The sequence below is a fragment of the Canis lupus genome, chromosome 24 (genome assembly GCF_011100685.1).
Source record: "Canis lupus familiaris isolate Mischka breed German Shepherd chromosome 24, alternate assembly UU_Cfam_GSD_1.0, whole genome shotgun sequence".
In the NCBI taxonomy this organism is placed as follows: domain Eukaryota; kingdom Metazoa; phylum Chordata; class Mammalia; order Carnivora; family Canidae; genus Canis; species Canis lupus.
The window spans coordinates 33,726,148-33,751,424 of NC_049245.1; the positions used below are offsets into that span (position 1 = coordinate 33,726,148).

A 25,277-nucleotide genomic window follows, 5' to 3' on the forward strand; every position below is an offset into this window, starting at 1 on the left:
GGCCGGCTCGCGGCGCCCTCCAATGACGTCACAGGGCCACTTTCCGGCCGGTGGCAGAGTCGGGCTGAGGTTGGGGGGCGCCGGAGGAGCCATGGGGGCCACTGGCGACGCCGAGCAGCCGCGGGGACCCGGCGGGGCAGAGCGGGGCGGCTCCGAGCTGGGCGACGCGGGCGCAGCGGGGCAGCTGGTACTCACGGTGAGGGCGCCCCCGGGAAGGCCGGGGCCGGGGCTGGGGCTGGGCTCGGGCCGGCTGGGCCTCGGGCTCCCGGGACCCTGGCCCGCGGGCGAGAGAACGCGGCGGCTGGTGCTGCCCAGGGCGGTGGCGTTTTCGCAGTCCGACCACCCGGATTCAAATTCTGGTGCCGCCCTCCAGGCTAGGCGATGTGAGCCGGTCCTGTCACCTCTGAGCTCCAGTTTCCTCTTCTGTAAAATGGAGAGGATTGGTGCCTGCCTCGTAAAGTTGTTACGGGGATGGGGTGTAAAGGCGAGCAGAGCGCCCAGCACGCTAGCAGCCCCAGAGTGGTCCCTCGGTAAACACTGGTTCCCTTCCCTCTCCCATCCCAGAAAGGGTGGGGTTGGGACTTTTCCAGGCAGGAAACTTCAGTTCCTCCACCCCGGCAGGACCTTTCAACCGCTGCCCTCCCGCCTACCCGAGGGTGGGAGAGATGCTGACAGTACCTGAGAAGCAGAGGTGTCCACGTTTAACTTCATACTCACCGTCCACCTGTACCCTAGTGTCACAAGCCTCGGTGACATCTGTTCCCTTGGTCCCCACAGAACCCTTGGAACATAATGATAAAGCACAGGCAGGTGCAGCGAAGGGGCCGCCGCTCACAGATGACAACAAGGTAAGGCTGGGCCTGAGTATTGACCTCCCCGGCATTGATTGGCTTGGATGGCACCCTTGGGGTCCCCACTACACAGAGCTGAAGAGAGATCAGCAGCTGTTAGAAGGAGCAATGGACTAGGAAAAAGGAGACTCGGCTTTTGTCACTCTGGATGTGACCTTGGTTGAATCATTGCCACCTCTGAACTCTTGTACAAAATAGGAGGAATCATGAATTCAGCAGTGCCTAAGATCCTAACACTCACTCGCTCTGTGGTTGAGGGCTCTAAAGAGGCAAAATAGCATAGAGGTTTAGAAAAAAGTGGGGCTGGGGCACCTGGGTGGCACAGTGGTTGAGCGTCTGTCTTCAGCTCAGGGCATGCTCTCAGTCCAGGGATGGAGTCCTGCATCGGGCTCCCTGCATGGAGCCTGCTTCTCCTTCTGCCTGTGTCTGCCTCTTTCTATGTGTGTCTCATGAATAAATAAAATCTTTTTTTTTATTTTTTTAAAGAAAGAAGTGAGGCTAATAGTAGTATTTATCTCAGTGAAGGGAGAGAGCACAATGGACCCATGGGATCCTGATTAAATTTCTTGACCTGAGTAGTGATTAAGTGGATGTTCACTAAAACTATTTGTTAAAATGAAAAAAAAAAAAAAGTGTATAGACTTTGTATTTCATAAAACACTTTAAAAAATAATACTTATTTTGTAGGGTTCTTATGAAAATGGAATAAAGCCATACATATGTTTCATTTGCACAGAACCTGGGCACATAGCTTGTTTTCAATAGAAGCTATTACTGTTATTAAAGGAGCCTGTGTCAATAATTGGCTGGGCAGACTAGGAAAGATATGTTTGGGACATGACCCCTGACTGTGTCTCCCTCCTGAATGCAGTTTCACAGATCCTGCCATTTCCATGGACCTCCTTCGAGCTGTCCTGCAGCCTAGCATCAACGAGGAGATCCAGACGGTCTTCAACAAGTATATGAAGGTGAGAGGTACAGAGATGCAAGGGCAGACCTTTCCTACATTACAATCCCCCTCGCTCTTTTTGGTACAAACAGATGAGTCAGGTTTTCCAATTCTGAATCCCTGAGAACTTTTTTCGCCCTCTTTAGAGGTAATTTGAATACCTCTTTCGCCAAGCTATTATGAGGATAAAATAATTTAAGTTTAATGTGCTCTGCACCATGTTACAAACAAGTGTCTTTCTTATTTGTTTAACAGGATCAACATTATTATTATTTAAAATTCCTTTCTAGGCCTATAAATAAACTTCCACATGACTCTACCTGATTGTCCCCTAGATGCTTGAAACAGCATGTCCAGAGCTGAACTCTTTCTTCCTAAACCTCTTCCTCTTATGTTTGTTTATTCATTCAAGAAGCATGTACTGAGCACCCACCATTATAGCAGGCACTGAGGATGCAGCAGCAAACAAAATGAACAGTGTCTCTGCCCTCTTTAAACAAATAAGTACTATGCTAGGAAATGCCAGAGAGAAGGGGGAGAGAGTAACCAGTGGGGAACAGTAGTGCTGTTTCATAGATTGTGTCCAGGAAAGCCACATGTGAGCAGACACCTGAATAAAGGGAGAGAAAAACAAGCTGTGTGGACACATCAGGGGAAAACACCCCAGGCAGAGGGAACAAGAGCAGACACCCTGAGGCAGGAGTGTGCTTGGACACTCAAAGCAACAAAGTCTCGGGCAGCCCCAGTGGCTCAGCGGTTTAGTGCCACCTTCAGCCCAGGGTGGGATCCTGGAGACCTGGGATCAAGTCCCATGTCAGGCTCCCTGTGTGGAGCCTGCTTCTCCCTCTGCCTGTGTCTCTGCCTCTCTCTCTCTCTCTCTAATGAATGAATACATAAAATCTTTAAAAAAAAAAAAAGTCTCCAGTGTGGCTAGAGCAGACTGAGCCAGGAGGAGAATAAGGAGAGGTAATCAAAGAAAATAGGGGCCCAGTTCATGCAGAACCTTTGAGGCCATGGTAAGGATATTGGGGTTTACTCTGAGTAAAATAGAGGCCCTTTTAGACTTTTGGGCAGAGCACTGGATCTAAACTTTTTTTTTTTTTATCTAAACATTTTTTTAATATTTTTTATAGATTTTATTTATTCATGAGAGACACAGAGAGAGAGAGGCAGAGACACAGGCAGAGGGAGAAGCAGGCTCCATGCAGGGAGCCCAACGTGGGACCTGATCCCGGGTCCCCAGGATTATGCCCCGCCAAAGGTGGCGCTAAACCACTGAGCCACCAGGGCTGCCCTGATCTAAACATTTTTAAAGGGTCAGTCTGACTGATGTGAATCACCTGCAGGAGAATCAGTTAGGAGGCTTGAGAGGATAGTGGCTTGAGTGTTAGCAGTAAGGGTATTGGGAAAGAATCCCATTCCATATGTATTTTAAAGGGGTGTGGGAGGTTCAGTCAGTTAAGTGTCTGCCTTTGGCTCAGGTCGTGGTCTTAGGGTTCTCGGCTTAAGCCCTTCATCAGGCTCCCTGCTCAGTGGGGAGTCTGCTTCTTCCTGCCTCTCCCTTCACTTGTGCTCACTCTCTTCTTTCTCTCTGTCAAATAGATAAAAATCTTTAAATAAAAAATAAATAAGACAAAGGTATTGCTGATGATTCAGATGTGCAGGGTAAAAGAACAACTAAGGTAATCATGCAAGTTATCTGTCCAGGGCAGCTATAACAACAACGTTGCCACTGACTTGATATGAGGAAAACAGGAACAGGCAGGGGGAATCAGGAGCTCAGTTTTGGACACGTGAAGTTTGAATTGGACTACATTCACTTAGAAACCAGAAACCTAGGGCTCTGCCTTTCCTTCACCTTCTCCACCCAGAGTCCTGTACATTCCACTTCACAATCTGTCTTGCATACCTTTCTTCTTCCTCACCTCTGCCTTGGTTCAAGGCTCCTACTACAATTTCCAACTGCTGCTCTTCTTCCCCTGCATCCATACAGCTGCCAGTGACCTCTAAAGTATAAATATAAGGGTGTCACTCCTCTATTTAAAATCCCTTGGGGATCCCTGGGTGGCTTAGCAATGTAGCGCCTGCCTTTGGCCCAGGGTGCGATCCTGTAGTCCCAGGATCGAGTCCCACGTTGGGCTCCTGGCATGGAGCCTGCCTCTCCCTCTGCCTGTGACTCTGCCTCTCTCTCTCTCTCTCTATGTCTATCATAAATAAATAAAATCTTTAAAAAAACAAATAAATAAAATAAAATCCCTTGGTGGGCACCTGGGTGGCTCAGTCAGTTAGGCACCTGCCTTCAGCTCAGGTCATGGTCTCTGGGTCCTGGGATTGAGCCGCATGTCAGGATCCCTGCTCCCTGCTCAGGAGCCCTGTTTCTCCCTCTTCCTCTGTCCCTCCCCCTACTCATGCTTGCGTGCGCGCGCGCGCTCTCTCTCTCTCTCTCTCTCAAATAAAATCTTTAAAAAAAAATCCCTTGGTGACTTTCCATTACCTTCTAGATAAAACCCAGATTCCTTAACATGGCACATAGGGCTTGCTATAATCAGATCCCAGCCATACTTTGCTGTATACCCTGTTACTACTACCCCTAATTATTGCATATTCTAGACTGCACCATGTATTCTCCTACCTCACCTTTACATATGCAGAAGTAAAGAGTTTAAGCTGCTAGGAAAAGACTAGGCCAAGATTCAGTCCAGGATTGCCTGCCTCCAAAGCCCTCTCCTTATTGCTTCCCAATAGCAGATACCATAATTCAACAACTTTCTCTCCTGGACAAATGCTGGATAGACACAATTTTTAACTCTGGGCTCCCTTCTTAATATAATCTGTCAGGATACCTCTTCATCACCCTTGTTTTCAGACAAGAGGCTGAAAAGATTATATCCTCACTTCAGGTAAGTTCACACTGCTGACTGACCTCCTCTGATCACTTTGTTTGACATTGTCCCCAAATTTCAAGTATCCAATGTCTTAAAAATGGTTAGGATAATAACTTCTAGGTATGGCTGATCTCATCTAAGACATTATTCATCATTATTGCTTTATTTCTGCAATTATTAAATGCATCCCTATTTTTTTAATATTCTAATATATCTTATAAAATAGATTGATGGATGGACGAAGGCATGAGTAAATAGATATGTGATAACATACGGTAAGATGTTATAGACTCAACATGGTAGATGTTAGTGTTCACTGATGGAATAATTCAACTTGATGTTTGAAATTTTTCATAAAATATTGGGGAAAATAATACAGATATTTTAAAAAGTAAAAACCTAAAGTCACTAAAACTTCCTAGAGATACCAAACTATTAACAGTGACCATAGGTCTCCTATATTTATTTATGGGCAGGTACGTGTGCACACGTTCAAAAAGTACATGGCATTATTTTACACACACTGTTCTGCAGCTCAATGTTTTCATTTAATGATATAATTTGGGGGATCCCTGGGTGGCGCAGCGGTTTGGCGCCTGCCTTTGGCCCAGGGCGCGATCCTAGAGACCCGGGATCGAATCCCACGTCGGGATCCCTGTGCATGGAGCCTGCTTCTCCCTCTGCCTGTGTCTCTGCCTCTCTCTCTCTCTCTCTCTCTCTCTCTCTCTCTGTATGACTATCATAAATTAAAAAAAAAATGATATAATTTGGTCATGTTTCTAGATCATGGTTCTTTTTTTTCTTTTTTCTTTTTTTTTTTTTTAAAGTAATCTCTAGGCCCAACTTGGGGCTTAAACTCACAACCATGAGAGCAAAAGTCATGTGCTCTACTGACTGAGCCAGCCAGGTACCCCATCAGCCTGATTTGTTTGTAACAGTTGCAGAGTACCCTATTGTATAGAGGTACCACAATTTAATTCTATAGTCTCAAGAACATTTGGATTATTTTCAGTTTTTCTCTATTACAAATAGTGCTACACTGAACATTTGGAGAGCACATGTTCATTCACTTGTGAGAGTCTCTCTGGGGGATAGATTTCTAGAGATGAATTGGTGGATAGAAAGGAAAACAAGGGCATCTGAGTCGCTCAGTCCATTAATCATCTGACTTCAGCTCACATCATGATCTCGGTCCTGGGATTAAGCCCTGAGTCTGGCTCCCTACTCAGTGGGAAGTCTGCTTCTCCCTCTCACCCTCCACCCCACTCATGTGTATGTGCACACATGCGCATGCTCTCTTTCAAATAAATGAATAAAATTTTTTTTCTTAAAAAAGGAACGGAAAACATCTTCTTCAAGAAAATTTCTGTCCAGAAGCTTGTACAATTTTGTTTTTCTCCCAGCAGCATTTGCAAATGCCTTCTGTGGGACCAGATTTCATTCTTAGGTTCAGAGATTGCTTACAGTCACCCCCTGTATGTTCATTACACTTCCCACCTCACAGGCTGGCTGTGAAGAATCCAGATTGTTTTAGCTAGCTTTCACTTACCCACTTACCCAGTAATCAATATTGAACACTAGTATTAATCTTTAGTTCTTAGGGATTTGTTTTATTTTTGTTTGTTTTATTTTTTTCATTAGGGTTTTTCTTTTAAAATGAAATTCATGGGATGCCTGGGTGGCTCAGTGGTTAAGCGCCTGCATTCAGCTCAGGGCATGATCCTGGAGTTCCAGGATCGAGTCCTACATCGGGCTTCCTGCACGGAGCCTGCTTCTCCCTCTGCCTATGTCTCTGCTTCTCTTTGTGTGTCTCATGAATAAATGAATATAATCTTTAAATGAATGAAATGAAATGAAATTTCATCTGACCATTTGTTTAATTTGGCCTGAAGAATTTGTGAGGTTTCTAATCCAAACCTTCTTGTTCTTCTCCTTGGTTGGACATTAACGATAGCAGGCATTTGACCTTGCTAAATATAAAATGAAAGTACAGGGATCCCTGGGTGGCGCAGCAGTTTGGCGCCTGCCTTTGGCCCAGGGCACGATCCTGGAGACACTGGATTGAATCCCGCGTCGGGCTCCCAGTGCATGGAGCCTGCTTCTCCCTCTGCCTATGTCTCTGCCCCTCTCTCTCTCTCTCTCTCTCTCTCTCTGTGACTATCATAAATTAATTAATTAATTAATTAATTAAAAAATAAAATAAAATAAAATAAAATAAAATAAAATAAAAGTACATCCCCTTGGGGAGTAGCTGGCTCAGGCAGTACAGCATACAACTCTTTTTTTCTTCTCTCTTTTTTTAAGATTGATTGATTGATTGATTGATTTATGAGAATGTGAATGGAGGGAGGTCAGAGGGAGGGAAAGAAGCAGACTTCCCACTGAGCATGAAACCTTGTGTGGATCTCAATCTCACAACCCTGAGATCATGACCTGAGCTGAAATCAAGAGTCGGCCTGCTCAACCAGGGACCCCACGCATGGAACTCTTAATCTCAGGGTCATGAGTTCAAGCCCCAGGTTGGGGGGTATGGAGCCTACTTAAAATTTTTTAAAGAAAATACATCCCCATAGTTGTCTCCCATAATAGGAGCAGTGGTTATAGGTGCAGAATTTTTCTGTATGACATTGTCTTCTAAAGACACTACTCGGACTCTTATTATGAATGTGTTTCCAAGTGCCTCCACTTGGGACCTCCCATCACCTCTTCCTCAGTGTTTTCAGGCTCCAGCTCTCCCTCATCCCCAGTGGAGGAACCTTGTCCCTTTACCTTCCCCTGCTGATTGAGACTGCTGGTGTCCATGGACTCTGACCAAGTCTCATGCTGCCAGTCCCAATTGGGCAAACTCAGAATTCAGGGAGGACCTTCTGCTCTCAGACTCTTCTGGCTTGCCCTGGGTTGTTCACTGCAGGCACTGTCATTCTTCTCTCTTCTGCAGAACTAATACAGATATATTGTAAAAATTGAGAGACTATAGATAAGCAAAAAAAGAAAGAAATCATCCATAATGTCACCACACTTTTAACATTAATGCTGTAATGACCAGACTCTGGGCACTTCGATGATCATTACCCTCCTTAAGACAGGATAAAGTACAGCCTAGGATTGAACTCTAAATCTGTCTGATGTGAAAGCCACATTCATAATCGCTTTTCCCTTCTGTATGAGAGTAAGATAAAAGCTTCTCTTTCATAATCAGTTTCCTTCAAGTTGTTGAAAATTAGCAGATCTTCTGACATTGTCTTCTGTTGCACTTCTCCCTAGTTCTTCCAGAAGGCAGCACTGAACGTCAGAGACAATGTCGGGGAAGAAGTGGACGCAGAGCAGCTGATCCAGGAGGCCTGTCGGAGCTGCCTGGAGCAGGTGAGACCTGAAGGGACAAGAGATGCAGAGATGTAGGCCTGGGCTTAGTCCTCAGGGCTTTGCTAAGAAGTGTAGTCACTTCTATGATATTTTGGGAGATGTCTGACAAGCCACTAACCTCCAGAGAGGACCTGGAGCTGTTGCTGATAGAAGGGAAGTGGCTACTCTGTGCCAGGTGCCAGGATAGATGCTTTCACACGCTTTAGTTCATTGGCTTCCCAGGAGGCATATTTTAATCCCTAGTGTCCAGATGAAGAAACTGTGGCTCAGAACAAGCCAGAGGTAGAATAGCTGGGGACTCTCTCACCTCTGCAAGTGGTGACTTCACTCTCCAAGTAGTCATAGCCCCTTTTGGTACTGTGGGGCCTGTCACCCTTTCTGCCTCCCTGCCTCATGGGCTGTGCTCAGGAGGCATGACATCAGGTCTAAAAATGCCCATGTTCCCAAAACAGAAGTGAACCTGTTTGCGCTGTCAGCTGTTCTTATTAATAGGAATTGTCAGCATCACCCAGATTCTGTACTTGACTGTGAAACCACTAGCTGTTAGAGATGGAAATTTCTTCACACTCAGAGCCACAGACTGGTTTGAGCTTAGTCCTAAGAGGGTGATTCTCAGGAGAGAGAGAGTAATGTCTTCTGGAAGGTAGGCTGGCCAGCCTGCTCAGGCACAGCCTCAGAAATGAGCAAGACCAGGGCCTGCGCCTCAGCTTTGGAGAGGGCGGAACTATATCATTAGTACAATAAAAGCTCATCTGTTTCTCATGGTCTTACATTTAAGCTAACCAGACTCGTAGGAGGCCAACTCATTACTTCACTCTGGGACTGTAGTATGTTACAGTCATTTATAACATCTGCTGATGATAAAACATGGCAGTTTGTTAATGGTCTTATAAGTTTGAATTGAATCAAAATTAAATTGATAAACCTTCAGTCTCAACCGCATCCCAGAATGCTTTCTTGAGTTTTTTACCTCTCCAGCTAATATGTACTGAGAGCTTCCTGTGTGCCATTTCTGTGCCAGGCCCCAACAGCGCTGTCAAAACAGACATAGTCTTTACCCCCAGATTCCTGACGTTGCTCCGTTAATTGTACAATAGATCTGTAATTAGGAACTGTTCTAAATGCTCTCAGCATATGAGGCAATGAAGAGTACACTAAAAGGTTCAGAGCTTGGGGGCAAGAGAAAGCAGAGTCCATCCAAGAGACACAAAGAAGCCAAGGTTACTAGTTTCAGAAAGTGGAGAGAGAATGATACATGGTGAGGTTGGAAAGGTAAGCAGAGACAAATCAAGCCAAATGATAGGTGTAGAGTTTTAAGCAAAAGAGCTACCTACTGAGATTTGCATTTTGAAAGCTCACTCTGGGGGATCCCTGGGTGGCTCAGCAGTTTGGCACCTGCCTTTGGTCCAGGGCGTGATCCTGGGGTCCCGGGATCGAGTCCCGCATCAGGACTGCATGGAACCTGCTTCTCCCTCTGCCTGTGTCTGCCTCTCTCTCTCTCTGTCTTTCTTGAATAAATAAATAAATAAAATCTAAGAAAGAAAGAAGAAAAGAAAAGAGAAAAGAAAGCTCACTCTGGTGGCCATAAGGAGATTGGTTTGGGAATCTGCCCTAGAGATTGGAAGGGAAATGTATGAAACTCTTCAGGAGTCTCCATGAAAGACAATATTAAAGTGAACTGGGCATGATCTGTACTCCCAGATCGTGGATGGGTACACCTTTACAGTCTCCTGAGTCCCTGCAACTACCTCGTGCGCAGTCCCCCTTGCCAGTTTTGATATGACTGGGAAGCTGGAGTGTGGAACAGAGACAATGGGTGATCAGAGCACAGGAATTGGAACACAGGAAAGTAGAAAGCCCAAAGTCCAGCTGGAAACCAGACAAATCAAGAAACTTCAAACAAGTCTTTTTTGACCTTTCTGTTCCTCAGTTTCCTTATCCCTAAAATTGAGAGTAGGAATCCCAGTGGTTTGCTTTGAGGATTAAATGAGAAAATAAATACACATCTACTACCAGCACAGTGTGGGTGCATACAACACAGAACCTGCTAGATATTAAATACTTGGAAGTTCTATTCATAATTATAATACACAACTGCCTCACAACAGAGCCTGGCTTTAGGTTGCCCAGGATACTTGGAAGTTCTTTGGGGTCCCCTTGTCTAAACTGCATACAGAACTTCTTGTTGCATGAAGAGATTCTTCAGACTGGACATGAGACAATTAGAGAGGGGTTTTTGTTTGGGTTAAGGCTTGATTTGCTTGTTTGCACTTGAAGCACCACATCATTGGCCATCTCAGTCATGCTCCCTAATCTCCTTAGCTACCCCTTTCTGGCAATTTCTTAGGGAGAAATGGCTAATCTATTCTGTAACCCTTTGCCTTGCATTTTTTGTTTGCATGGTAGTTGTTTTTGTTTGTTCATTTTAATCAAGTAATATACATCTGTTAAGAAAAATGTGGCATGGGGCTCCTGGATGGCTTGCAGTTGAGTGTCTGCCTTGGGCTCAGGGCGTGAACCCAGGGTCCTGGGATCGAGTCCCAAATGGGGCTCCCTGCAAGGAGCCTGCCTCTCCCTCTTCCTGTGTTTCTGCTTCTCTCTCTCTGTCTCTCATGAATAAATAAAATATTTTTTAAAAAAAAGAAGAAGAAGAAAGAAAAAAGAAAAATGTGGCATGATAGTTAAGAATGCAGGCTTTCTCTTGATTTGCACTGTCCAGATAGGAGGTCCTGACTTTACCACTGACTAGCTGTATGACTTGAGGTGAGTTACCTCACCTTACTAAATCTCAGTTTTCTCATCTGCAAAATGGATATATAGGATTGTTTTGTTTTGTTTTGTTTTGTTTTGTTTGTTTGTTTTTTAAGGTTTTATTTATGAAAGACGCAGAGAGAAAGAGAGGGACCTGGGACCTGTGGTAATACTCTTAAAGCATAAGCATTTAGATCAGTAACAAAGACTCAATAAATGTTACCTGCTGCTGGTTTATATTAAGATTAGACAACATAGGGATGCCTGGATAGCTCAGTGGTTGAGTGTCTGCCTTCAGCTCAGGGCATGATCCTGGAGTCCCGGGATTGAGTCCCGCATCTGGCTCCCTGCATGGAGCCTGCTTCTCTGCCTATGTCTCTGCCTCTCTCTTTCTGTCTCTCTCATGAATAAATAAATAAAATCTTTTTTAAAATAAATAAATAAAAATAAAATTAGACAATATAAATCATAAGGAAGAAAACTAAGATTTCTAATAATCTCCTTACCAGCAATAACTTCTATTAACGTTTTAGTACATTTTTTTTTTTAGTTTCCCTCTGTATATTTTTGTACACATGCATTCATTCACTGGGCACTAGGAATACAATGAGGAGAAATTCCACTCTTGAACCCATGGTCTCCTTTAGCTGCCACACTGTCTCTGTTCCCTTTGACAGCTCAACTTTGGGGAAGGTGGCTATTGCTGGTTCCACTTTGTCACCTCCTGTTCATTCTTTTGCTCATTTTGTTCAGTCCCCACCACTTCACTGAAACCCCTCTTTTATATCAGGATGATCAGTAACCTCCATGTTTTCAAATCCTGTGGACCCTAACTATCCTCAGTTTACCCAACTTCTTGGTGGCATTTGTCACAGGGATCATTTCATGTTTCTTGGAACACTCCTTTCTCACTTCCAGTGCCTTGACTTTACATCCACTCATCCTTGGCTTCCTGGACCAGCTCGTCTTCTCTTCTGTGGTTCACTCTCGTTCTAGCTGATTCCCTCCAGTCCTGACACTTTAAACCAGTTTAACTGCTGTTAATTCCCAGATGTGTGTATCAGCCCTGAGATGCTTCCATTCTTGCCTTCTCCCCATCCATTCTCACAGCAGGCAGACCTATCCTTTTAAAGATGAACCAGAGTGTGTTCCTCTCCTCTTTAAAACCCAGTGACTTCCCACTGCAAGCAGAATAAAACCCTGATATCTCAACGTGATCACCAGAGCCCTACCTGGACTGGCTCCTGCCCATTTCTTTAACTCATCCCATCCCATTACTCCCTCATTGGCTGTCTTCTAGCTGTACTGGAATCCTTTCTGCTTCTCCATTTACACCAAGCTCAGGGTCTTTGCACTTGCTGTTCTGTCCTTAACTCTTTCAATAGCTGCCTCCTTTTCTTCAGATTTAGCTCAAATATTGCCTCATCAGAAAGGCCTTCCTTGGCCACTCCATCTATAGTAGCTCCCCAGGGACACCTAGGTGGCTCATCAGCTAAGGTCTGCCTTTGGCTCAGGTCATGATCTCTGAGTCCTGGGATTGAGCCCCAAGTCAGGCTCCCTGCTCAGCAGGGAATCTGATTCTCCCTCTCCCTATACCCCTCCCCACCGCTCATGCTCTCTTTCTGTGTCTCTAAAATAAATAAGTAAAATCTTTTTTAAAATAAATAAAGTAGCCCCCCCATCTCCTTCCCCACCTTCAGGTAATCTCTGTCACCTTACTTATTGATGAATTTATTTTCTGTTTCCCTTTCCACCCCCACCTCTGCTGAAAGCTTGAGCTTTACAAGAGTTCACTGGTTCACTGCGGTATGCCCAGTCCTAGAATATGACTGAATGTGTGGACACTGAGTGTGTGCTAAATGACTGCATGCATGAATGAAGGAGAAAATGAAGGAACAAATGGCAAAGGACCACACAGGGTTCCTATTCTTCTAAAACCTACAGTCTGGTTAGGCAGACAGTATGAATTACTGCAAAACATGCACATAATTTCACACAGAGGCTTGTACACTCTTCACTGCAATGTTTGGAGAAGGTTCATGAACCCAGTATTGGACTTAGCAAATTTGGGACCTCCACACAACAGACACCAGGAAGACTGTTATATGAATCTGGAGCTCAAAGAAGAGGCCACAGCTCAAGAGAAAAAATCATAGTCAACATTGTGTGTCAACTGTACACACATTTTTTTAAAATATGGGCGTCATCAATTTATTGATGTTAATTGAAGCTGTGAGCATGATGAGAGCAGATAGAGTACCAAATGGAAGAAGACAGAATGAACCACATTGAGGATGATAAGCCACCAAAGAAAGCCAACAGAGAATGGCCAGGCAAGTAGGAGGAAAACCAGGGAAGTGCCACATGCTCTACCAGCTGAGCCAGCCAGGCACTCCCCCATATAAACTTTTGACTCCAAAAAACTACTAATGACTTATGTTGACCAGAAACTTGACCAATAATATCAACAGTTGATTAACACCTATTTTGTATATGTTTTACAGATTGTATTCTTATAGTAAAATAAACTAGAGAAAAGAAAATGTTACTAAGAAAATCATAAGGAAGAGAAAATACATTTGTAGTATTGTACTGTTTTTATTTAATTGAAAAAAATATAAGTGGGCCTGTGCAGTGCAAACCCATATTGTTCAAGGGTCAACTGTACTTAAGGTTTAAAAAAAAAAAAACATATCTACATATATGCACATCTTGGGGTGCCTTTTACTGACCATGAAAACATTTCAACCCAGTTTGGAGTTTTAACCCAGCTATTACCCACCAAAATAGTGACTGTTAACACTTGGTCTTTTCCCTTCAGGCTAAACTCCTGTTTTCAGATGGAGAAAAAGTAATACCCAGATTGGCCCATGAGCTTCCAGGGATAAAGGTCAGAATCACTTGTCTGTGTCTGGGGTGTTAGAGGGGGAGACCGATGCAGCTGGGAGGCAGATGAACTCTGTGGACCCGGGGAGCTTCCACAGATTACTCATTCGTAGGACCAGGTCCAAATGGCATCATGCTGGGAGAGCTTCCGAGGCCCAGCCCAGGGAGGGGCCTGAGTGTACAGTCCAGGACTCTGTCTTCTCCAGCCCCCAGGGACCTGCCGCTCCCAGGCACTGACTCTCCACTGACCCCTCCCTTCTATTTTTCTTCAGCGTGGCCGACAGACAGAAGAGGAATGTGCCCATCGAGGAAGCCCTGTTCCCAAAAAGGTAACTCATCTCCATATTTTCTGCCTGAGAAAAAGCCCTACAACTCCAGAAGAAGGTAGAGGGCTTTTTCCACACATGTGGGGCCTTTCTAGCATGAGAAGTATGACCCCTGGAGACTGTTAACTCTCCCTGTTTGCTCTCAAGCATCATTTGGTCTCTTTGGAAGGCCATCTCCAACAAATGACCCTGGGCCTGCCAGTGTGGTGGGCTGGGGCTTCCCACAGGGTCAGGCCTCTGACGGCTGTTCTTTCTGGCAGAGGAAAGGACGGCCTCCTGGACACATGCTGTCGAATGACCGGGCAGCCGCTGGCATGGTGTGAGTAGGGGGCAGCAGTGTGTTGAGAGTGGAGCGAGGGTGGGCCTGGAGGGAGAGAGGCCAGAGTTCCTCACCTGCTGAAATCAGATCCAGCTATTTGAGTCGCCATGGAGGAGGGTTAGTCTGGTTTGAGGGATGGGCAAAGAAGGCAGCAAGAAGAGGACACTATTTTATCCTGCTTTTGCCCCAGAACTGTTCAGCCCAGCTTGATTAAATACCAGAGCTGTTTCTAACATTGCATAACTGCTCTAAACACCGTACATTATCTTTTAATCCTTGCAACCACCCTCTAGGGAAGGTGTAATTAATTTTGTAAATCGGGAAACAGAATTTTTATCCAAGGTCAACCAAGCTAATGAGCAAAATAGTATTACAATGGTTTTTGAAGCAACGGAATAGTTTTTTCAAATAAAACTTTATGTGGAAGTCTGATCGAGAAAGCCACACCGGTCTGGTTGGGAGCAGCAGGGACAGTCTGAAACCACTGGCTTAAGAGACAGAGCAGTGAGGCCGTCACATCATGACTGGGTCCCCCCCTTGAAGCAGCTCTGAGGCTCACAAACACAGGAGGAGGGACAGTTGCTGTTGTTCCTTCCTTTTCACAGAGGAGGAAACGACAGCTCAGAGAGCTTCCTGGACCTGCCTGCATGGCTAGGTAATCCCAGAGCCAATCCTAGAATGGCATTTTGTCTTCATACCTCCTCCAATGGGTTACAAGGAGGAAAGACCACCAGGGCCAAAGCAAGAGTGTGTGAGGAACTCCCACCACCACCAGCAGGCTTGGTCCAGCCCTAGGCCTCACCTCGGAGGAGTCACCTTTCTTCTTTCCTTCCAATCAGATGGAAACCAAAGTCCTGTGAACCAATTCGCCGAGAAGGCCCCAAGGTATGATTATATAAGCACGGCAGTGACCACTGTCCCAGAGAGACCCAGTCAAGGCCCTGGACCCACCATGAGGGATGTGTGCACGCCATTCCAGAGCCACTGAACCTATTCCCCAACCCCCACCCGGCACCTGCAACCCTGCTGGCCTCCCAGAAGATCTTAAACTGGGATTGGAACTAGGGGTGCTTAATATATGACAGACCCTGCCCTAAATCTTTTGTATGTCATCTCATTTAATCTTTATAACAATCTTACGAGATATATTGTTACTCTGTTGTGGTGTAGTGTATTAAGTGTTGTTATCTTAAATTAAGGCTTAGAGACCTGCTCTTATATTAAAGCTTAGAGACCTGCTCAGAGTCACAAGCTGCCAAATGGTCAAGCCAAGTCTCAAAGCCAAGTTCCATTGCCACCAGAGCCTTTGCTCGTAACCATTAGCCTCTGTTGCCTCCAGAATGATTGTTGGCAAGCTCTTTTAGCAATAGAATCTTCTCTTCAGGTAAAATCACATATGGAAGCCTAGTAAGGTAGGTGAAAGTTCCACGTGCCTGGTTGAGGCTATCCCAGTAGAAATGCTCCACCTTCGGGGTTACTGGCCCTCTCTGATCCTACCTGGTGACCATGCCTTTCGTCTTAAACTCTCCTTTAGAGCCAAAGATCATACATTTCCCTGACCTTTCTGTTTTTCTCCAGACATTCCTTCTCTCTCTCGTGAGTTCTTCTTCAGCAGCGATCCATGTAGTGGGCATTCCTCAGAATTGTCTCACTGGCCCACTCCTGCTTCTAAAGTTGCTATGAATGATCTCATTCACTCTTAGGATCTCAGGGACCTGAGTGTGCAAAGCTGCCATACCTCTTTGTTGCACATGTCTCTTGTTTAAAATTTGTCTCCTGGGGCAGCCTGGTGGCTCAGCGGTTTAGCACTTCAGTCCAGAGCCTGATCCTGGAGACCTGGATCAAGTCCCACATCAGGCTCCCTGCATGGAGCCTGCTTCTCCCTCTGCCTGTGTCTCTGCCTTTCTCTCTCTCTCTCTCTCTCTCTCTCTCTGCTTTCATAAATAAAATCTTTAAAAAAATAAAAAATAATAATAAAATTTGTCTCCTGCTGTCTGCTAGGCTTCCCTGCCTGGAATTTCCCTAGCACTTCAAACTCAGCCTATCCGAAGTTACAGTCAGAATCTTTCTTCCGAGACCCTCTTTGACATTCTTGACTTTAGTCATCTTTCCCTCTTCCCCTCATTCCGTCTACGTCCACTCAGGTCCTGGTTGATTCTGCTTCACAATAGATCACAGCTTCTCTTCCCTTGTTGTCATCCTTATTGCTGTCAGAGCTCAAACCCTCATCTTCTTTCAGAAACCTTTAGTACAGCAGCCTCTAAACCACTCACTGCCTGTCATCTTGCCACTTTGAATCCATTAGCCACATTGTGGGTGAGTGAGCTGTCTTTCAAGCAAATCTGGCTCTCCCTGTTGGGAAACCTCAGTGACTCCCCAGGGCCTACAGAATAAATAAAATGCAAACCCCTAAAAGCAGCACACCCAGGCCTAGCCCCTCACTGCCCCTCTCCAATCTCATCTGTTACCACTCCCTAATCTGTGCTCTCTCGCCTTATAGCTGCACAGAATTGCTTGTGGTTTCTCCAGCATGCCAAGTCCACTCTCACTTCCTGCCATTCATCCTATATTGGTCTTTCTTCCTCCCATCTGCCCTTCCACAATTAACTTGGGAATTTGCTCTATAAGGGAACCTTCCTATTGCCCTCCCCCATGGCATCCTTCACATCCAACACCTATATCCCCACCTGTCTCATGCTGGTATAATTATATATACAGGGCACCTGGATGGCTCAGTAGTTGAGCATCTGCCTTTGGCTCGGGTCATGATCCCAGGGTCTCAGGATTGAGTTCCACATCAGGCTTCCCTCAAGAAGCCTGCTTCTCCCTCTGCCTATGTCTCTGGCTCTCTCTGGCTCTCATGAATGAATAAATACAATCTTAAAAAAAAAAAAAAAAGGTTATACATTACGTCTGCGGCCCCAGACCAGAGACTATATCTTACGTCTTTATTGTCAGTACTTGGTTTCTTGAATCAGCGGTTTGGAATAGTAGATGAGGATGGATGGTGGTAGGAGAAGGCAGGAGAAGAGTATTTCTATCCTGCCCACCAGGTCAGCCTCATCCTCATCAATCTCTGTCTTTTGCATAGTGGGACCCAGCCCGGCTGAATGAATCTACCACCTTTGTGTTGGGATCTCGAGCCAACAAGTAAGTTTAAGAGCTTTGGCACTGAGGGAGGGGGCACCCCAGGGGCTCACCCATAGGACTGTAGCTGCTGGAATCCTTACCACTCCTCCATTCCTTTTCAGGGCCCTGGGGATGGGGGGCACCAGAGGGAGAATCTACATCAAGCACCCGCACCTCTTTAAGGTAAGTGAAAGCTGGGAGGCAGGCAGGCCATTGCAGTGTGCGTGTTGGGAGTTCTGGAGGGCACAGAGATTCTGGGAACAAATACTGATCTGGGAGTCAGGACTTCTGGGTTCCAGTTACCCCTCTGCCCTTAACCTTCACCTCTTGTAATTTAATGAACACCTCTGCCCCTCAATAACAACTACTTTCCTGGGTGTCTCAGGCAGTTAAGCATCTGCCTTCAGGTCAGGTCATGATCCCAGATCCCAGGACCAAGACCAGTATCAGGCTCCCTGCTCAGCAGGAAGTCTGCTGCTCCCTCTGCCCCTCACCAGGCTTATGCTCTCACTCTCTCTCAAATGAATAAAATCTAAAAAAACAACAACTACTTTCCTTATGTGCTTGTTGCAGACCAAACAGCATTTCACCTGCTGCACTTGCATTACCTCTGGGAGCTATCCTGTAAAATAGGGATGGCTGTTATTGTTTTACAAATTAAAACACACACACACACACACACACACACACACACACACAAGGCTAAATGACTTGCCCAAAGTTTTCAGCCAGTACATGGTGAGTAGACTCAGTCTTGGTCTGTCTTCAGCAAAGCCTGAGCTCTTAACCATTACCTTATTCAAGCAGCAGTTCTAACCCTTCTCAAAGAGAGGTACTTTGGTCTCTACTATTTAGAAAATAATAGGGAACATGATATCAGTTACCCTCTTCAATGAAGTGGGTTTTTTGTTTTTTTTTTTAAGATTTTATTTATTTATTCATGAGAAACACAGAGAGAGGCAGAGACATAGGCAGAGGGAGAAGCAGGCTCCATGCAGGGAGGCCGATGTGGGGCTTGATCCCGGGTCCCCAGGATCGGGCCCTTGTCTGAAGGCGGTGCTAAACCGCTGAGCCACCCGGGCTGCCCGAATTTGTGTTTTTTTAATCACAAAAGTATCCAAATATATTGGAAAAATAGTGCATGTGTGTTCAAGATATGCATTTTTGCATGTATACCTAAGGCTTGGAGTTCCAGAATTACAGCTCTGTCCAATACATTCTGTGCAAGTTAAGATTCTTTGAAGGGCAGACCTGCTGCTTCTACTTCTTCAGTCTTACACCCTGAGATCCTCAGCACCTAGACACTGTGGCCTACGTGCTACTTCATTTTCCTTCAAGTGTCTTCAACTCCTGCTATTCCCTCTGATGACCTTCCTCCCCTCTCTGCCCCTTCTGCAAGATCCACCTCTTCTAAAACCCTTCCTGCATCGTTCCCCCCCAGTGTATGTGCTCTGGGACCTCCTTGGAATTCCAGGAGCATAGTGGTTAAGACCATGGTTTCAGTCCTGGTTCCACTACTTAGCAGCTGTATGACCTTGGGCAAGTGGCTTCACATTTCTTTTTCTTTTTTTTTTTTTTTTTAATTGTTTAGTTAACATATAGTGTATTATTAGTTTCAGAGATAGAGTTCAGTGATTCATTAGTTGTATATAACACCCAGTGCTCATTACATCACGTGCCTCCTTAATGCTTGTCACCCAGTTACCCCATCCCCATCCTGGATCCGGGATCAAGTCCCACATCGGGCTCCTTGCATGGATCCTGCTTCTCCCTCTGCCTGGGTCTCTGCCTCTCTCTTTCTCTCTTTCTCTCTCTCTCTCTCTCTCTCTCTCTCTCATGAATATATAAAATCTAAGACAAAAAAAGTGATTTTAAAAACTTAAAGTGGGAGTGCCTGGCTGGCTCAGTTGGTGGAGCACTCTTGATCTTGGGGTTGTAAGTTCAAGGCCTATGTTGGGTGTAGAAGTTACTTAAAAATAAAACCTTGGGGCACCTGGGTGACTCAGTCAGTTAAGCATCTCCCTTCAGCTTAGGTCATGATCCCAAGATTCTGGGATTGAGCCCCGCATCAGGCTCCCTGCTCAAGGGGGAGTCTGCTTCTTTCTCTCATTCTGCCTCTGTGTGCACTCTCTCTCTCTCTCAAATAAATAAAATATTTTTAATAAAATCTTTAAAAACAATAATAAAAATTAAAATGAAGGATATGTGACAAAGATGTATATGGCCAGCAAAACCTAAAATATTTACTAGCTGGCCCTTTATAGAAAAAGTAAGCTGACTACTATAAAGCTGACCACTTAGAGATTTGTCCATGTTATTAAATTTAATCTCCCTCATTTTATTTCTAACAAATAAGAATTCATAGCATAGATATTCCATAATTTTTCAATACTCCCCTATTAGTGGATATTTATGTTTTTCCAGCAGTTTTGCTATTACAAAAAATGCTGTCTGTCCCAAACATCTCATATGAACATGTGTGGGTGATTCTGCAGGAATCAGAAATCCCTGGAAATAAGATTGAAACTGAGTTAGAAAATGCATACTTTTGGGGTGTCTGGGTGGCTCAGCGGCTGAGTGTCTGCCTTTGGCTCGGCTCAGGGCGTGATCCCACATCAGGCTTCCTGCATGGAGCCTGCTTCTCTCTCTGCCTGTGTCTCTGCCTCTCTCTCTGTGTCTTTCATGAATAAATAAATAAAATCTTAAAAAAAAAAAAAAAAAGAAGAAGAAGAAGAAGAAAAGAGGGCAGCCCTGGTGGCGCAGCAGTTTGGCGCCGCCTACAGCCCAGGGTATGATCCTGGAGACCCGGGATTGAGTCCCACATTGGGCTCCCTGCATGGAGCCTGCTTCTCCCTCTGTCTGTGTCTCTGCCTCTCTCTCTCGCTCTGTCTTTCATGAATAAATAAAATCTTTTAAAAATAAATAAAATAAATTTTTAAAAAATGCATACTTTCAAATTTTTTTATATTACTTGGGAAGTGAAATAATTATTTAAACTCAAAGGCTAGGGATCCCTGGGTGGCGCAGCGGTTTGGCGCCTGCCTTTGGCCCAGGGCGCGATCCTGGAGACCAGGGATCGAATCCCACGTCGGGCTCCCGGTGCATGGAGCCTGCTTCTCCCTCTGCCTGTGTCTCTGCCTCTCTCTCTCTCTCTGTGACTATCATAAATAAATAAAAATTTAAAAAAATTTAAAAAAAAATTAAAAATAAATAAACTCAAAGACTAGTAGCCATACAGATTTCTCAGCTTTGTCTCTATTTCAAATGTTCTACCTATTTTATAAAACTTTTATTGAGCACTTACTGTGTGTCAGATACTATCTTTACCATTTTTTATGCACTATCTCCTTTATCCTTAACAAGCCCCAGATAAGATAAATATTAATACTGTCTGTTTCACAGATGAAGAAGCCGAGTTTCAAGGAAATTACTGTCCAGGTTGACACCATCTAACAAAAGGCAGGAACCAGAATTTAAACCTAATTCCAAAACCAAGTTCTTGATTTTAGGGGGGGACATCTCTCTATCTCCTAGATCTGAATGCCTGTTTCCCTTCCCAAGTTAGGGAAGTTCTCAGCTATGATTTGTTCAGATACACTTTCTGGTCCTCTGTCCCTTTCGCGCCCTCTGGAACCCCAATTAAACGTAAATTTTTCCTTCTGAGGCTGTCATTTATTTTCCTTAACCTCTCCTCGTGATCTTTTAATTGTTTTTCTCTTTTTTCCTCAGCTTCCTTCCTTGCCATCAACTTGTCTTCTATGTTACTCACTCATTCTTCTACCTCATTAACCCTCGTCGTTAGGACCTCCAGTTTGGATTGCATCTCATTTAATTTATTTTTAATTTTGGCCTGATTAGATCTAAATTCTGCAGTCATGAAGTCTCTTGAATCCATTATGCTTTTTTCCAGAGCCACCAGTAGCTTTATAATTGTGCTTCTGAACTGGTTTTCTGACATTGAATTGTAATCCAAATTCTGTAACTCTGTGGGAGAGAGTTGCTCTGATTCTTTCTTTTGTGGGGAGTTCTTTCTAGTCATTTTGCTCAGTGCAGAGTGGCTAAAAACGAGTTGTACTTGTTAGAAGCATGAACTCTTCTCTCTGTAGTGTTCCAGCTATTTAATTCTCAGGCTGAATTCGTAGGTTTTCAGGATGATTTGAAAGTTATCTAGGTAAGTTGGTGGGGACAGGTGACTTGGGGACTCTACTCTTCCACCATCTTGTTCCACCCCCCTCCCAAAACGAAAGTTCTTTTTTTTTTTTTTTTTTTTTAATTTATTTATGATAGGCACGCAGTGAGAGAGAGAGAAAGAGAGAGGCAGAGACACAGGCAGAGGGAGAAGCAGGCTCCATGCACCAGGAGTCCTACATGGGATTCGATCCCGGGTCTCCAGGATCGCGCCCTAGGCCAAAGGCAGGCGCCAAACCGCTGCGCCACCCAGGGATCCCCAAAACGAAGTTCTTTTAAGTGCATCTGCCTCCCCCAGAGCATGACCTGTCCTGATTTTTGTTTCAGAAAATATGGTCACCATAACAGTTGACATGTGTGGTAAACTACCTCAGGTTATTTGAAAAGGAATAGAGCTCTAGAATAATAGTCACCAGTCTGACCAGCTGCCAGAGTGCTTGAGAAAGGAAGAGGTAGAGATTAGACATGTGCTAAACCTCTGGGATTTGGGTGCTATCCCCTGGCCTCCTGGGCTCAGCTCCGCTTGCTGTGAAGAGGTTGGCAAGTGCTCTGCATTCACCAGGCTGGGCCGAGGTCTTGGTGAGAGCTGTTCCGGGACCAAATGAGGAAACTTCCTCACACTAGGCTAACATCTGTGACTTTATCCCTCACAGTATGCAGCTGACCCCCAGGACAAGCACTGGCTGGCCGAGCAGCATCACATGCGGGCAACAGGGGGGAAGATGGTAAGCACCATTCACGCGTGCACTGTCAGAAACCCACCCAGCCCAGGGGCCAAGGCTTCAGCTATTGGTGGCAGCTTCCCTCCATGTCTGAGATTCTCAAGTCCTGATAAATGTGGAAAGGGAGACTTGTCAGGTGGAGAGAGCCCATTCCTTCATGCTGAAGACCAGACTTAATCCCTGGATTCCCTTCCCACACACCGGTCCCTCACTCCCTCATACATCATCCCTCATATTCAGATTATATTAGCTGTGCATAAGAATGGCAGGTATATGACACACGTAACACTACTTTTCCCTCGTGGGTCCATTGTCAGACTGCACTCATGGATCACAACTCTTCCACCAGACACAGCTGTAGGATCTTCTCCCAACACAGTGCTCCAGGCAGTATCTCCTGTCCGTCGGAGTTAGCACATGCAGTGGAACATGTTTGCCATGCCTAGCAGCCCCATCCAGAATCAACTCTGCTTAAACAGTTCATAGCTTATTGAGCTACAGCCTTGGGGAAATCACTGTTGTGTTCTAAAACTGGCAGGGCCTTGTCCATCACATGCAATGTGCCCCATCTGAGGACTCGGTCCCACCATGGGGACTGTTCCTATTAGAATTCAGTGGCCTTGCAGACAAACCAATGTGCCATCTCCTTTCTGGCAAGGAAAGCTGTCTTCTGTTTTACTACTCTACTTATTCCTATACCCTGTGTGAGATTTCAGGGAACTTAGCACTGATACATAAAATGCAACATAACACAAGTAAGAAATAGATGGGAAAAAGGAGACAGGATGTAAAGCCATGAGCAAGACTAGCTTTAAAATGGGTAGGTGTTTTTCATTGCTGACTTGGGAAACTAGCATGCTTTCATGGGTTTTCTCAAATTTAGCTGTAGGCTCTTCTCAAGGACATCTCATTGGTTACATAGTTCACAGTCCTCATAAGATGAAGGCAGATTACTCAGGGGACACACAACCCTGACCCTAAGACTAGAAAGAACTGTCTCCCACAGAAGACTTTCTCATGTGATGAACAACACCCCCTGTGTGGTAAGCTTATGAGAAGGCTCTCTCCCACTGCAGACCGTGGCATTGTGCCAGTGCCATGCTGCAGGCCCCTGGACAGTACAGCCCAGGAAGAGACAGCAGTGCAGCTTCTCCTGTTTCCCTTTTTGCCAAGTTCAAAACCAGATCATCTCAGTTCCTAGAGTTAACATACAGCTTCCTCCTCCTGATTCCCTGTTCCCTTGTGTGTTTTGATAACTCTCTTGCCATTTCACTTTATGCCACCTCAGAGTCCATTTTTAAAAGAGGAGGAGGCTGGGGGCGCCTGGGCGGCTCAGTCAGTTAAGCATCTGCCTTCTGCTCAGGAGCAGAGGAGCCTGCTTCTCCCTCTCCCTCTGATCCTCCCCCCCTGCCCCATGCTCAAGAGGAAAAGGCTATAAATAAGTCACACCAGTCCCCATTCCCTAATCCATAAAGTTTCTATTTGAGTGAAAGGTTGACTCAGGGAGCTATTCTCCAGACAGTCTCTCCCTACTCACTACTCTCCCCTCCTAAACTGTGAATTATGCCCCCCTCCCTTCCAGCCCTTACATTAAACACACATTTAATCAAATGTTAATGAGTTGAAGTGAACCAGAGGCAATGACCACTCTTCTTTGCTTCTGCCCCAGGCCTACCTCCTCATCGAGGAGGACATCCGGGACCTCGCAGCCAGTGATGACTATAGGTAAAACTGGTTGTCTGTCCCCTGCCCCACCCACCCCCACAGGAGCCCCTTGGGGTGACCCTGGGACCACACCCTCCTTTGCTTTGACCCCTCCTCAATGTCTGTTCCAGAGGATGCCTGGACTTGAAGTTGGAGGAGCTGAAATCCTTTGTGCTGCCCTCCTGGATGGTTGAGAAGATGCGAAAGTACATGGAGACACTACGGACAGAGAACGAGCATCGTGCTGTTGAAGCGCCTCCACAGACCTGACCGAAGCCAAGACCCCTGGCTACACTTGGCAGCCCTCCTCCAAGGCCCTGGCACCCACGTGGCGGAGGCCACTGCTGGGACTGCACCTGGATGGATCTCAGCAGCATTAAGCTGTGCCTGGGCTAGTCTGTAGTGACTCACTACAGAGCACCCCCAGACTGGCGTGTGGTTCTGTTTGTAAAGTTATCGGGTTAAGAAACAATTAAACAGTTTGTAATAGTGAGCTAGATGTGCAGTCTGTGTTGTAGGGGCCAACAAAATACCGAGGGATCTAGAAGTGGGTGTAGGAAAAAAAGGACCAGGTATCCCTCCCCCATCACAGGTAGACCCAGTAAGGTCCCCCTGCCCAGGGCATTTCTGCTTCTGAGACGGAGCTGGGAACACCACGGAGCACCGTGCCAACCTTCCCTGGCTCTCGGCTTGTTTCTTCATCCCCTAAGGTACAGAAGTGGCAGGATGTGATGGCTGGCACCAGGAGGTCGATGACAGACCAGAAGAAAAACGCGGAGAGGCTTTTATTACCCCCGTTTTACACGTTGAAATACTAAATGCCGTGCCCGAGGTCACACAGCAAACGCTGGGAACGAGCCTGTTTGTCGCAGTCTCCCGCTCTTGCCGTCATTCCCCTCCCATGAGTTTTCAAACACTGGACCCCACGGAGGTGTCCGGGACGTCACGATGTGTCGTAGGGGTTTCCGGGGAGAGGGAAGGGTACCAATGTCGTCAGGCCGGAGACGCTGCCTTCCGCCGGGAAGTAGGGAATCCCGCTGGGCGCGCCGGTCGCTCCCTCCCCAGCCAGGCGTTTAACCCGAAAGGGTTCGGCCCACGTGGACTTTTTCTTGGCCCTTTAATGGTCGGCGTTTTCCAAAGGCCACCACTCCGCCGCGGAGTCGTTAGTTAATGACAGCCTCTTCTGCCAATCGCCCTTCAGAAG

The 25,277-nt window shown here is 45.8% G+C and overlaps 1 protein-coding gene across 2 annotated transcripts; it reads left to right on the top strand.

Moving 5' to 3' along the window:
• Positions 1 to 53: 53 nt before the first annotated feature.
• DNTTIP1 (deoxynucleotidyltransferase terminal interacting protein 1) lies at positions 54 to 24,566 on the top strand. Of its 2 annotated transcripts, XM_038572470.1 has the most exons (14): positions 54 to 196; positions 778 to 848; positions 1,723 to 1,819; positions 7,950 to 8,048; positions 13,621 to 13,689; positions 13,958 to 14,014; positions 14,272 to 14,328; positions 14,936 to 14,985; positions 15,170 to 15,215; positions 17,422 to 17,480; positions 17,582 to 17,642; positions 22,301 to 22,372; positions 24,039 to 24,094; positions 24,205 to 24,566. In XM_038572470.1, exons 1-14 carry the CDS (start codon positions 92 to 94, stop codon positions 24,341 to 24,343), a joined length of 1,038 nt encoding a protein of 345 aa, XP_038428398.1. In that variant the 5' UTR covers positions 54 to 91; the 3' UTR covers positions 24,344 to 24,566. The 2 variants fall into 2 exon arrangements, with proteins under 2 accessions (XP_038428398.1, XP_038428399.1); XM_038572471.1 differs by lacking the exon at positions 14,936 to 14,985 and having other exon boundaries at positions 14,272 to 14,330.
• The last annotated feature ends 711 nt before the right edge of the window (positions 24,567 to 25,277 follow it).